Consider the following 15,248-nt stretch of genomic DNA (forward strand, 5'->3'; position numbering starts at 1 on the left):
GTGGACACTCATCAAACACTTTGTGCAATGCACATCAATCTACATCACTAGAAATATGCTAGCACCAGCTAAACTGATCATTTTCAGCTGGTTATTACAAGTACCCTGTGAACTCTAAACTCCAACAGCTTTACTACTTGTTCTCACTGATCTGTACATTTAAAATTAGCACATAGGAAATTTTCCAAGTGCATTCACCTTTAGGGATAATCCAAGAGGATGCAGTATCTTTATCTAACTCACAAGGGTGCACCAGTGCATGGTATACCCTTCTTGTAAGTGCTGCAGGAGGCCTGAACAGATGTTCCATTGAGCAAGCCTGTTGCTGCCAAACTCCTTTGTTGAGTGTACACAGGTGAGCACGGGTGCCCTAGGATCCCCTTGGACAGCCAGTGGTAACACCTAAGGGGTTCTACTAACAACTCTATCTGCAATGTAGAGAAAGTGATGATGTTTCTCCCCCTCATTTCTCTATCCCCTGTAGGATTGCAGAGAAACTGAGCCATTGTGCACCTAAACAACCTTTTACTGTTCCTTGGCCAAAAGAGCAGATTCTGGCTGAAGGCAGCATGTCTCAAGACAGCTCAACAACCATGCAGTTTGGGTGGCACAAAAAGGACATCCTATTAGCTTTTGTCAAAGTTTGATGGATAACAGCTTCAGAGGTACCTTCCCAAATGGGTAAAAACCGGCAATTTCTTCTGAGGGGCAGAGGAGTGAACCACAGGATGTAGTATGCTTAAGTAAAATTCAGTAGAGGGTGGCTAAAAATAAACTCTCCCCAAGCCCCACATGACAAGAACAGATCAGTGATGCATACACCTTAATAGTAGATTAAGTTCTCCCTTTCCTGTGACAGACAGGAAAGGGAGAACAGGACAGACTGGGCCAACTCCCTCTGTTAACACTGCTTCTGAAAATCCAGATGTTTTGCCTGCTAAAGAGGCAATCAGAATTTTTTGCCCCCACTGCTGGGGTCACAATGCATCCTGTTTACCTCAGAGTCAAAACACTGAGAAGCTCAAGGTGAACACTGTGGCGTTCTTGCCCTTCATCTGTGACCCCCTCCCCATATTCAGGCTCAGTATGAGGTGTCCATGGACCAGCAAACATGTCTGTTCCTAGGGGTAGATGACCCTAAGGTGGCAGTGAATCTGCCAGAGCTGGACACCAATGAAGACTTAACTATATCACTGCCAAAGTGGCCGTAGCTCAGGAGGTAGAGCCGGTTACCTACCAGTCGGAAGGTTGGTGGTTTGATTCCTGGCTGTTCCAGTCTGCATGGCAAAGATAATGAATCTCATTGGAGTGTGAATATTAGATAGAAAGCACCAGGGAAAAAAATAATGCTTGGGTTAATGAAGACATGTTGCACAAAGTGCTTTGAGTGTGCAAGTAGAGTGGAAAAGCACTATATAAGAACCAATCCATTTACCATGTGAGTCATGTGTGATTCACTGCTGTCTGAGATCAGCAACAGCAGCTTGAGTTCAGGGCTCCACCACAGCCTGTGATCTAAGAAGCAGTTCTTGATTGAGACAAAGATCTGGTTTGCTGTTGGAAACTTTCCACGCTCTAACTACTAACTTGATCACAAAAAATATACTGCTTAGATGGCACGCCACCTTCTTTTCCATGTTCCTCCATCCAGAAAGTAGTGTTTACACACCAGGACAGAGGCTAGGGGTAGGTTGAAGATGCCAGGACACTATAAGGTGTAGCAAGGCTTGTTCACTCATGTTAAGTCTTGGAATACTGGAGCTCTGTTCGCCTAATTGCAAATGGATGTCCATAAAATGAGCATGTACATAGTCAAACCACTGCTTGCACTTTGCAGACATGAGGGCTTGGTAGCTTACAGCAATGCTGGTTGAGACATGTCAGGGTGTTCCTATGGGTAGCAAGTAAGCCTATAAGCAAAGGTAGCAAACAGCATGGGAACTCCAACTAGCAATGCCTCATAAAATTGACCTCCTAGCAATCTAGAGGGGGCTGAAAATTATTTTCTTCCTGCTAGACCAATTAAAGTTGACTAATGCTGTTTTTGTCCTTCAGGATGTACTGCTATGTTTTAGCCAGAATGAATTTGCCATTTTTCATCCACCAGCCCCATCCCTGAAAGAAGCTTTTTTTTTTTTCTTCTTTTCATAGTTCACTTTCCAAAAAGCAAAACGCTTCTTCTATCTTTACTTGACAAATGGAACTATTGCTACTGCCATCCCACTGCTTTGTGAGGCCTGCAACATTTCTGAAGGGCTTTAGCAGGTAGAAGTAATCATCAAACATTTGCAGAGATTTATCTTTTACAGTTACAACATAAAAAAAAATCTGTAAAAGCCTATTAGGCCATATCCAAACCTGCCTCCACAGTTGATTGCATTCATGTCTAGACAGTACAAGATGGAGAAACATAGATAACCTGGGAGCTAATAATGAATTCTTGGCCACTGCCACTGACACCATTAGAAAGGCGATGCCAGGCTCATGTGGAGCACAGGTTGCATGCTGCAGCCCTGTCAGTTTGAATCCACCTCACTCTCCGTCTCTCTCCACTTCTATGCAGGTGATGTGCAGTTTGCCTCATGCATTTAATGGTAACTTATGGATATGTGCACTTAACATTCTTTTACACAATAAGAATCAAAGCTGCACACCCACACACGGGCTTGGCGCACAGCACATGCATGCATGCACAGAGAGATCCACAATGCAGAGTCTCACTCTCCCAAAAAATACATAGAGCACATACATCACACAGAGGGGCAGGGATATAAGTAATTTAGCAGTGTGACACTTTCACGGTCTAATTAGCCCCAGTGTTGCAGTAAACACGTCCCAATGACCCTGCAGTTCGGGCTGCTCATTAAGTATAGATGGAGCTGAAGATGGCCAGCCTCTCTCATCTGTCAGGACCCAACTCGTCACGGCAGCAGCTCCCAAGAACCATGCAGAACCTCAGGACTGACCTCAAGATTCAACAAGCACTGCTACAGAACCCCCTTTTCCTTTTCCTGTAATGTGTGTGGAGTTAACAGCATGTTCTACCCACTCCTGACCACATTCATGCATGCTTTCATGTGCACACTGACAGGAAGCGGATTCAAAGAAAGCTCTAGACAGATTGCTGCATGGCTTGTGCAGAGACAGACGGAGCGCGGTCGCTCGCTGCTGTTTCTGCCTTTGACGCGGTGATGGGGATTTTCCTCTCTCTCTCTCTCTCTGTTGCAGTAGCAGACGTGGCCAGCGAGCTGTGATCAAACTGTGCCTTCATCCCTCCTCTCTCTCTCATCAGCTGGAAGGCTTCAACAGCAGGGTGCCCCAGATTAACAGGCCACCTCCCTCCTCCCATCTAGTGCAGATGATGCTTCCTCTCTATTGCGGAACACCACTGACACCTTCTGGTCAGATAATGGACACAATATTTGGTAGTCTGAAATGTGGGATTTTATAAACATCACAGTGTTGACCTGGTAAGACCATATTAAAGCGCAGTAATTTTCTTCTGTTAAGTGGAAAAATTTAAAGACCTATTGCTCTTGTTTCCAGTTCCATATTTTTATTGTTGGGACTCCAAAAGAGCTTTGTATAATTTACAGTTCAAAATAATCCATCTTCATCTTATTTTGGGCCTTTGTGCAGCTCTTTGGTTCATCCTCTGTCCTCCCTTTAAGGCAACTTTCTTCCACAAATTCAGCAGATGGGCGGGGCTTTTGTGATCTCCTCTCAATGACATCATACAGAGCCAGGAGGAGAAAAAAAAACCCTGAAACTGAGTATTTACAGCAGTTTGAGCTTTTGGTATACATACACTGACCTTACTTGAAACTTTGGCCATGTTTAATACGAGCATCCAGGATTGTAACAGCATATATATATATATATATGTGTGACAGAAAATATGGAAAACAATAATAGGGTTCTTTAATTTATAAAGGTTATAACTGACTTCCTTGAATTCCAGGCTGCATTGCTGCATTTGATCAACCTTTACTCCCAATAGATCAATAAAAGGCTGAAGCAGTTCTGCATGTGGTGTCTTCACAGGTCCAACAGCTGGCAGAGGGACAGTAAGAGGGTGCAGAGGGCAAGAAAGCGGTACATCAGCGTCACTCCTCAATCAATATCAGAATGTGGTGTTAATCTAGTGATTGTCCCTCTGGCGAAAATAAGTGACTGAGAGGTTGAACAGCACAGCAGAGCAAAGAGCCATTATCCAATAAGCCTAGCTCAGCATTTTCCTTCAAAATAAACCTTTTTTTTTTTTTCTACCGTCACAGAGGAGAATAAGCAGGGTTCGCCACACCTCGGAGGTCACTTTGGGTTGAGCGCTGTCAGGGACTTTCTCTCTTTGTACAGTGGAGTATTATGTAAGATTGTATCTGGGCTTTTTGTGCATGCTAGGCCAAATCTAATAGGATATTAAAGTTCTATGAAAAGCTCTGATTTTTTTTTTTTTTTTTTTTATCCAAAGCTGTTAAAGAAAAGGAAGTTAGCTTGACTCAAGCTGAGCAGTGCACAATGATACTGTAATCACTTCAAAGCACAGACACTTCTTTTTTTTTTGTGCTCATTCTCTTTTAAAGTACAGAAAGAACACTAAAGTTAAAACCAGCATATGAAGGACAGGCTGTGGTGATGAGCATGTGCAGATTCGATCCTTCAAATGAAATGACACACTTAGTCTTTACTCAGTTGTACATGCATTGGCACAATGTCACATTTTTTTTTTTTATTTTTACCTGTAATGTGAAAAAAGAAACATGATGCATAAAAAAGGTTAAAAAAAGAACAGAAATGAAAAACAAGACCATCAAAACTTCAACTCAGTTGATGCCACAAAGGCTTCACATACTTATTTTTCTTTGATATATGTTGCAAGCACCTCTCTTTACAATACTGTTGCCAAGTAATCATTTAAAAACATGTTTGCAATGATTAAAAAAAAAAGCCTGATAAACGCAATGCAGAGAAGGATCTCATTCAGTCAATCAAATCTAATTTACACATACAAAGAAACATTTGATAGGATGGATCGTACACACGCACAATTAGAAAAAAAAATTAAAAATTCCCTACTGTGAATACATCAATGTTGAGGAACAGTTTTACTTACAGCAAAGAAGAAGACAGTGCGAATAAGGACAGAGGGGTGACATAAAAGACACAAAGAGAGGATGGGGAACACAACAAAAAAAAATTGCTGAAAATGGCACTATGATTTACAGATTTGAGGCTTTCGTGACTCCACCACCACCACCACATAAAAAAAGCAGCTCAAACCTGGGCGGTGGAGGTTCTTTTTTTTTTTTTTTCTCTTCTTCTTTAAAACTAAAGCCTGGCTTCCACTTTAAAAGAGGTTCTCTCAGACAAATGGCAACATGACAGGAGACAGAAGAATCACAAACCACAAACCACACAGATGTCTGTATATACAGGGCAGCTCCCTTTACTGTAAATTTAAACTGTCGTGTTTTCCTTACTGCACGGGGCCGGCCTTGATTTAGACTTTAAAAAAAAAAAAAAAAATGTAGTGCTGGAAAAAAAAAAAAATTACACTAAAAGATCAAGAGATCGTTTAGTACAGTTGCTCCCCCCCGAGTGGGTTTCAGCAAACCTCTGGGGTACTTTAAAATCTCATCATGTTCACAATATAACTACTTACTTAATATTGATTCTGTTACACTTTTTAACTAAATCAAAGTTGGTCTGGGGTCCTTGGGGAACCCAATACAAATCTATTAGGCTCTGCGCGAGCATGAAATTCAAGTCTAACTGGTGCGTCTGGAGAGGCAAATCAAACACACTGCTGATGGCATCCTCACCTGCGTTAGGGTTTCTCACTCACACATTTGCTGACCCGCTTCATTCCTCCCGGTGCTAACCCAGTACAGAGTATGGCTTCAATGCACTGATATTGTTCAGGACTTTTTCTTTTTTACCCCTCCATCAGCCGAGGCATTGTCTAGTCTCAGAAAGGCACGCGACTGAGCTCTGCGGTTCACAGTTTGCTAATGCTCTGGTTCTTCACCTTTCTATTTAGCAGCACTTTGCATTGATCTCCATTCCAGAGAAAATGACACTTTGTGACCTTGTCGATAAAATACATATACATATTTACAGAGAAGATCGTCTCCTTATAGCAGAAGGGTCAGCTAATATTTTTGTAACTTGTGCACAGAAGGAGTGAAGTGAGGTGTGTGTGTGTGTGTCTGTGCGTAGTAGTAGTAGAATGTACAATGATACCACATGGAAAAGGAGACAAAGAGAAAGACAGCAGAGATGATAGTTTCTGTATGTGGGCGTGTGGTTTTCATTTACGAGTGTCTGATAGTGTATTTGCCTTTCTGCAGCTGGGAGATGTACAGCTTTGACTTGGTACCATCCAGTCGTTTGAACCACACTTCATCATTGTTGATGGTGGTGATGACGGCGCTGCACGACACACAAAAACAACAATGTTAGTGCAAAATCTCCTCCCAGCTCTCACAAAGGGCAAAGAGGATATGCATGTGTTATCACTGTGTGCAAGAGACAGTGACAACAGTATAGAAAAGATGGGTGTGGCTTCAGAGCAGAGTCATTATAATTTTGCATTTTCTGCTTTGCTTTTTGAAATTTTTATTATGACTTCTTGTTTTTAGTGCATCATCTAGATCTAGTGCATCATCCTTGCAGATACCCAGGTTCAAGTCTTTTGGTAAATCTAGTTTCTTTTAATACTGGCATGGAATAGTCTTCCCTCAGAGTAATGGTATGTTTTTTGTTTGGCATGATGAAGTGAATAAACTGAACTAAATCAGCTTTAATTTTGTTTTTATTAGTTTCAGTGTTAGTTTTAATCTTTTAATCAAGACGAGAGTTTGGAAAATCAGTACAATAAAAACACAGACCTTTTTGAAAGCAGCTGAATCACAGGCTTGTAGACATCCAGAATCTCAGTACACGTCTATCAAAGCCTCATCAGGCAGGCTGTGCTAAAATTTTACCAAACTAAAAAAAACAATCACTACTTTCATGTCTTCTGTCACTCAGCATGTTTATTTTTTAAAGTACTAAGTACGACTAAAAAAAAACCAAAACAAACAAAAAAACAGGATAAAGCAGAGAGTGCTTTAAGGTGGGCCTATCTTATTATTGACAAGTTGCAACTGTGTAGTGATGGGGAAAAAGTTTTCACAAGGTTCTCTGCAGTCCTGTGGAAAACTAAGTATATCCCATGATTCAGTAGCTTGCAGAAGCACCCTTAGCAGCAATAACTTGAAGTGATCATTTTCTGTATGACTTTATCAGTCTCTCACACTGCTGTGGAGGACTTCTGACCCACTCCTCTTTACAACATTGCTTCTGTTCAATAAGTTTGTGGGCATTCGTTCATGCACGGCTCTCTTAAGGTCCCACCACAGCATTTATACCAGGTTGAGGTCTGGACTTGGACTGGGCGATTCTGCTGAAGTCTGGGTCAAATATCCTGTTGTGAACCATCTGTCTGACAGCCCAGCTTTAGTTGTCACACAGATGGCCTCAATTTTAACTCTTTGGTATACAGAGGAGTTCAATGACTGCAAGGTGCTCAGGTCCAGAGGCTACAAAACAAGCCCAAATCATGCTCGACAGTATGAGGTATTCCTGCAGATATGCTGTGTTTGGTTTTTGGGCCTCTGCATACAAGTCTACTGACAGAACTGGAGTTACTTTTTAATGGGGAAAAAATGGAAACTTATTCCCATACACAGTCACCTTCCCAGCAGAATAATTTATTAAATAATACTTAAATACATGGTTTAATAAGTTTAATAATGAGTTAGAAATATAACATAACCATGCACACACACACATACATAAATCTGACAGTGAGACTCCGTGTACACACTTTTGCTTTCACAGATCTGAGCTGCAAACCTACAAATGTTTGATACACCAGCCTCAGGTGTCTACATGCCCTCAGGCTTTTCTTTGTCTACTACGTCTTCCCTGATGTGGGAAAACAAAAATAAACGGATCTTTTGTCATGCACTCTTTGAGTGTCTAGAAGTGCACAGGAGAAATGAATACTATATAAAACATCTACATTTTACCTTTTTGATGTTAAATAACAGGACAGCTCTGAAATAATTGCAGTGTTTCCCACGTAGACCAGTACCACGGCTACTCAAGTATATCTGGTGTCTCATTTTAGCAGTTTTGGTCATGTGGGCAGTTCTCCTGGTTCTTATTTTGATAGTTCAGTCGCTGCTGAATGGCTACCCCCAGAGCTTCTCATCTTATATTTTCACTGTTAACTGGCTCACTGTTGTAGGATTACTTATCACTACCCAATCTGTACTGGAAACCCGATGTGTAGTTCTACACATGGGCAAAACTGCTTGTGTTTCTTTCACTGCTACAATTAAAAAAGAATCATTTTCTTGACAGAGTACTATAGTTTCATGGGATCTGTAAAATGGAAATGTAATTTTCATTTATACTGAACATTAGATAAAAATAAATCTTCCATTTCTTACCCAGTAAAAAGATATAAAAGGACAAGATTTTATCTGAATCCTGGAATCAACTGTAAATTGGCTTGATGTCCTTTTCTAAGACATTTCATTTAGTTGCTTCAGAGCAACAGCTTCCTCTACCTCTGCAAGAGTGCAGCAGATGCTGTGTATATGTTGAGGACTTTTTCCTGTGAAAGGCTGACAAAGGAAGAATTTGCTCACACTTGTGTAGAATGAACTGGGATTCCGCTGTGGATTGGGAAGTGATGTTCAAGTTCGTATTTCAGCTGCTTCACCAGGGAGGATCTCATCCCGTGGTCAGAGGTACTCCAACTACACTGTCTTGGGACTACAGTCCTTGGTTTGCTCTGGAGGGCCACTGTGAGTTGGAGACCACTAACTAGAACTTGCACTTGCTAGAGAACAGGTTTGTGTGCTACTACATCAAGCTCAAGAAGGACTACTGTCTCCAGTTGCAGTTCAAGACTGTGATGCTGGAATTCATCTGCAGGGTGAATTATTTAATATTAATCAGTTTAAAAGTAAATCACTCATTCAGAGATCTGTATGGAAACAGCTGCATTTGTTCTTTCCCCATCCTTTATACATGGCACTTATATATATTTGTATGAGTCCAAGTACACTGGCTATATATGAATGTACACATGCCACTCTTTGGCTGTTGTGTACTGATGCCAGTATCGCAGCTCTAACTGTTCCTAACCACCACCTGCTTCTTTTGCCACTCAGTGGTGCCGGTGAAAGCGAGGTGAAGGTGATGTGGCATCAGTGCATTCCTTCTACTGACAGTGCATCCTTTCCTGACAGCACACAGGGCAGGATGCAGAGTGTGCAGCCACAAACATTCAGCCTCATACTCACAGTCTCACCACCACGTGGCCAAAGAGCCACTCAGTTATGCAGCCTTGCACAATGCATCACGAGTACACACACACACACACACAAACACACACACACACACACACACATTCAGAATTCATAGTTTCCAATAAACCCTCCTCCCACACACCTAGTTGGGTACTCGTCCTTCCTGTTGATACAGATGGCCTGTCCCCTGCAGTACCACTGGTTGTCATAGAAAAGTCGGCCATCCTCAGAGCGTGCTACGTGGTGATGTCTGTCAGGTTTTACTGCAGGCACTGGAAGAAGAGAAAGAGCAAGAGGAAGAGATGGAAAGATTGCAAGACAGGCAACAGGGACAGATTAAGGTTAAAAGAAATACAAAATATTCCAAGGAGGCCAGGCAGTCTCCTTTGAGCACAAAGTACTGAATCAAACCCCCTTGTGTGCCAAGTGTGGGTCGATTGCTGCACTCAGCCAGGTATTGACTGTAACTGAGGACGAGGAGAAACCCTTACCGTCCACCTTCACCCTGTGTGGCCCAAGCGATGCCATTGCCTATGAGGGAGGGGAGGAAACAGACACACCTTGAGAGGTCAAACCACAACTTGGATACAAACTCTGCTTTCAGAATAATACCTTTCTTATTGCAGTCCAGTCTTCAAGAATATCCAGGTCTTGCAGCATGTAAACAATATAAGGCCGTAATAGAGGTTGAGGAAAAAACAGAAAAAAACCCGTTGGTCTTAACAGCAAGTCAGTGAAGTGCTAAATGTGTGATTGAGATGAACACTGGTGAGTAATGAGACAAGGACAAAATAGCAGCAAAGGATATCAGAAACAACAACAGGCTTTTTCTTCTTGACCGGGCAGAACGGGTCCTTTTTCTTGTTCTTCCGTGAGTGCAATCCATCATTCCACAACTCTGGAAACAAAGAGGACAGATTAGAGGGGAAAGCAACTGTGCTTCTCACCACTTCCTTCTACATTTAATTGTAGTGTGTGCCAATTGAAATATGGTCAGCTAATTTAACAATCAAATCTGCAGGGCTGATTCAGTTATTATTGGATCGGGGTATTCATTGTACACTGTTGTGTAGTTGTACTGTATGTTACTGCTTCCATTAAACAAATAGTAGGCTCTACAGAGTCATTTCTTAGCTGGCTAGCTTGTTCAATGAAACGGTTTCATACAGTAGCGATATAAAACGAACAATGTGAGGTTTTGGTATGCTCACCTGACTAGGTAAGTAGCGGCACACTGTATATAAAAGAAAGATGAAGTCACTAATGTCACACATTGGTTAGAGCTGTCTCGAGCTCAGTGGTTTTACTTGGTTATCTTGGAGTTTTGAAATGAGGGGTGGATCTGACTGTGAAACTGAGGGACACTGAAGGCTCATAGGATGTAAACATGTCTATCATAAGGTAGACTCACCCTAAAGCATACCATACTTTTCACCATCTTTTATTTACAGTACAGTATGACTAGGGAACTTTGTCACAGATTCTATTCATAATTTTTATGGGCAAAATTTCTAGGCGTAGCCAAGTGGCAGGAAGCTTCCGCCTTGGTGGCCTCAGAATCTCATCTCTGCTTTTTGCGGATGATGTAATGCTGTTGGCGTCATCAGGTGGTGGCCTCTAGCTTGCAGTGTAACGGTGTGCAGCCAAGTGTGAAGCGACAGGTATGAGAATTAGCACCTCTAAGTCTGAGGCCATGGTCCTCAGCTGGAAAATGGTGGAAGGCCCACTCCAGCTCAGGGACGAGTAGCTGCCCCAGGTGGAGGAGTTTAAGTATCTTGGGGGCCCAAGATGATCACATGATTAGGCTAAGCCAATCAGGCATGTGAAAGAGGCTGTACATCATTAGCACATATTATCATAGTATTAACAGCCTGAAAACTTCCATGCCATTTACTCTCTACTTCAGATAAATATAACCGAAGTGTACAAAGGGCACTAAACATCCAGGAATATGAATATTGTGTTGCACATCTTTGAAGAGTAAAGAACACATATGTCAAATTTCACAGCTCAACTCCCTCTGGTTTTGGAGGCTACAGACCGGAAAGGTAAAACCTCATGGACAGACAGATGGACGGTATGAAGACAATATCCTCCTGCTTTATTGTGTACGGGAGGATAATTAAAATGAAACAACAGTTTGTTGAAGCTCTTCTTGGTACCTGAGGTAATGTCAATACTGTGTCTGTCTTCCTCCAATCTTCGAATCTTTTCCTCCAACTCGCTCTGCACAGTATCAAACAGCAGCAACTTCTCACTCTAGAAGGCAGAAACCGGAACACACACATCAACATCAACCTAAAATAAATCAAAGATAACCTCCAGTAGAAGGACTGGGCTGAATTTACTCTATGGTTGAGGAAAAATCTGAAAATCTAAAATTACATACATATTTACTACTTTAACAAAAAAAAAAAAAAAAAAATGTGTTTGAAGAAGATGTATTTTGACTTGGCCTCTCACCTCCCAGTGTTGACACGCTGCTTGGATCTCACACTCATATTTGTTCTTTACTGACTCCAAGCACAGCTCCCTGTAGATCCCTGCAAAGAAATCCAATCAGCAAGAACAATAAGACCTTTTTTAATGCAGGTGAGAACCGCACATGCAGGAGATGAAAATTGTGCAGCTTATAAGGCCTCCTCTTTTGCACACCTCTGGAACTGTTACTAAATATAACGTTAATATTTAGGTAACCTAAAGTGCCAGGCAAATACAGTGAACCCTTTAAATTATCAGGATTTCTACACATAAGTCAAGATCAATAAACACACGCTCGAAATACAGATGAAGTGAAACAGTGGCTGGTCTCTAGCCACATACATAAAACATGATTAAGCAGAACAGCGATGCCTTTGGCTGTAATTGTGACTCAGATGGATGTCGGATCTTATTTTATGAGTAATTCTTGCAGAAATCCTGGTAATTCAACTAGGTTCAAAAACTTGCAAATATAACTGTCTTTTCATTTATTTAAAGATGATCATAAACTTGTCTCAGTCAGTCCTATATATTTCCAGGACAACTACAGCATTTGACTCACCGGCCACTTTGGTCCTGATCTGCATGTTCTCCTGCAAGTTGGCTAAAGGTTCCAGATACTCCTGGGCACAACCGGCCATTACCTCCTGCAGCTTGATATCCACCTGGCTCAGGCGCTCCTTATACAACCTGAATGGCAAACAGTTGCTCTTTAATACTGAGACCTAGACTAACGTCTGTGGTCAGGCCCATTTTTGAACTGGTGCATACATTTCGCTGACATTGCCTGGCCTGGTGAATGGCAAGTAGCTTTTTTAAAAAAAATCTCTCCAACCACATGCCACAAGGTGGAAATTGCCTCGTATATGTAATGTAATGTACAAAACAGTACTGACATTGTAAATTAAAATTTATTCAAATTGTAATTTTTTTTTTGTCCCCAAGCTTACAGGGGTGATTCACTTCTTAGTGGGGTATATCGTCAGGGTCACTTGTTGCACACCAACCTGCTCCAGAGCAGGTTATGTTCGAGATAAGCGATCAAAACACACAAAAACACTGCCTACTGACCAATCAATTTTCTGTAAAATGTCATCATCAAGATTGTGCGGACTTCAGTGTGCAGATAGTAAGTGGATCTGCAGTTTTCTTAGAGACTTTAATATCTTTCCCTCATGAAATACAACTCTGCAATAGACAGCAAGATTGGAAAACCCTTGATAGACCCCCTCCAGTTGATAACTGATGATAATGTTTTGGTAATCAAGTCAAGTCAAGTCAAGTCAAGTTTATTTATAAAGCACATTTAAAACAACGACGTTGACCAAAGTGCTGTACAAGATCTGTAACCCCAAGGACTATACTAAATAAAAATAAAAATATATAAATAAATAAATAAAATAATAAAATAAAAATAAATAAATAAAAACATTAAGAACAATAAATAACATAAGAAAATTAAAAATTAAAACGTTTAAAACAAGTACCATAAAATACCATAAAACAATCATCTAAAAGGAGGTAGCACTGCAGCCAAATGCCAAGGAAAAGAAATGTGTTTTTAATAGAGATTTAAATGTGTGTATCGTCTGAGCTGTGCGGATATGGAGAGGTAGATCGTTCCATAGCTTTGGTGCTGCTGCTGCAAAAGCTCGATCACCTCTCTGTTTTAGTCTAGTTTTAGGCCTCTGTAAGAGCAGCTGGTTCGATGACCTCAGAGCTCTTACAGGGGTGTGACAGTGAAGCAGCTCAGACAGATACAAAGGTGCCAGTCCGTTTAAGGCTTTAAAAGTAAGCAATAAAATCTTAAAATCGATTCTAAAACGGACAGGGAGCCAGTGAAGGGATGACAGGACTGGGGTAATGTGTTCATGCTTTTTTAAACTGGTTAAAAGACGAGCTGCCGCATTCTGGACTACCTGCAGGCGGCGCACAGATGATTGATCTATGCCAAAATACAGAGAATTACAGTAGTCCAGGCGGGAAGTAATAAAAGCATGAATAACTTTTTCCAGGTCCTGCTGTGGGAGATAAGGTTTTACCTTGGCAATGACTCTGAGTTGGTAAAAACTGATTTTGGTAACAGCACTTACTTGCTTCTCCATTTTAAAACTACTATCTAAAATGACACCCAGACACCCAGGTAATCAGGGACAGATACCCTAAGTATGATGAAGCTCTGTCATTCACTGACAGCCTGTCTAGGATGTACCTCGCCTCTCACCCTATGACACCTGGGATGGGTTACAGTTGGGCCGACAGGTAGATGGAGTCAGAGTCAGTAGTGTATACAAGCTGTCTCAAAAACACAAATCTATAATATTATCCTGAAATGGACCAAGATCCACGGTCCATTTCAAAGGGTATCCGAACAACACCTCAAAGTCCCAGAAATCAAAGCTGCTTTCAGTTTGAAACAACATGTCAGAGATCTTACTGTTCCTTCAGGTCAGTGAACTGCTTCTCCAGTGTGGTCATCTCATCCAGGCACTCCATCCTCCTCCTCTCGCAGTCTTCATCGTCCATCTCTGTTCACATAGAGACATGACAGCTTTGAGAACACCTCTGCATCAACTGCTTTTTAATCCCCATCCACGTGAAAACACCACACTCCCAGCTCAAAAGGTCAGCTCATTTTTAAGAGAAATCACGCATACTGTTAGACACATATCTGACAATCGAGTAGGTAGCATGAGTTTAACTGCCGGTTAATATTTAAGGCCTATTTTCCCCACCCGAGCTGTCTCCATCTTCAGACACGGACGAGCTCACGGTGTCCTCCTCGTCTGTGCTGCTGCCGTCTTGCTCGGGAAAGTCCACCTCCATTTCCTCGTGGTTGCTTTCTTTCTTCTCCCGTGGGTGGACCGGCATTGCGACTGTCAGATAAGCCGGTGATAACGGGGTGGCACGGCCGTTGCTTAATTTTTCACCCCGAAGTATGAGGTAAATGCAGCAGAGGAAGCTAACCGGCTAGCTAGCCTGGGTCTACCAGCTGGAAATACAAACATGGCCACCGTCAACCAATCACAAGAAGCTTTACTGAGTTTGTCCAATCAAATGCTGCTGTGAGCGAGCTTTCGACCGGAAGCTTTCAGGGATTTGTAGTTTTTTTTTTTTTGTTTTGTTTTTTTATTTTCTTCAAAACGTCTCTTTATATAAAGTCTAAGGTACCGACCAACGCCTCTTTTTTTCAGTAAGAATTATATTTCTGCACATAACTTAAACGTTAAATACTGACAGCAATTTAAAGACTCTTAAATGAACACATCTATCTCTGCTTTTCACTTTCTCTTTGGACGTTCGCTTTTAATCTTATCACCAGCCCTTTTAACCTACAAATGCCCTATAAGTAGATATTACTTATAGTTTACTATACTACTACTACTCTATTATCAGGGG

At 41.6% G+C, this 15,248-nt stretch overlaps 1 protein-coding gene across 1 annotated transcript; it reads right to left on the reverse strand.

Annotated features, from left to right (window-relative positions):
• Nucleotides 1-4,744: 4,744 nt before the first annotated feature.
• Nucleotides 4,745-14,833, reverse strand: brms1lb (BRMS1 like transcriptional repressor b). Its single transcript, XM_030720786.1, has 10 exons — nucleotides 14,585-14,833; nucleotides 14,287-14,377; nucleotides 12,412-12,539; nucleotides 11,832-11,911; nucleotides 11,531-11,627; nucleotides 10,177-10,266; nucleotides 9,981-10,045; nucleotides 9,860-9,899; nucleotides 9,511-9,640; nucleotides 4,745-6,432 (listed from the first exon to the last, which is right to left on the reverse strand). The coding sequence occupies exons 1-10, from the start codon at nucleotides 14,718-14,720 to the stop codon at nucleotides 6,315-6,317; spliced, it is 975 nt and encodes a 324-aa protein (XP_030576646.1). The 5' UTR covers nucleotides 14,721-14,833; the 3' UTR covers nucleotides 4,745-6,314.
• Nucleotides 14,834-15,248: the final 415 nt, after the last annotated feature.

This window comes from Archocentrus centrarchus, chromosome 24 (assembly GCF_007364275.1).
Source record: "Archocentrus centrarchus isolate MPI-CPG fArcCen1 chromosome 24, fArcCen1, whole genome shotgun sequence".
Taxonomy (NCBI): domain Eukaryota; kingdom Metazoa; phylum Chordata; class Actinopteri; order Cichliformes; family Cichlidae; genus Archocentrus; species Archocentrus centrarchus.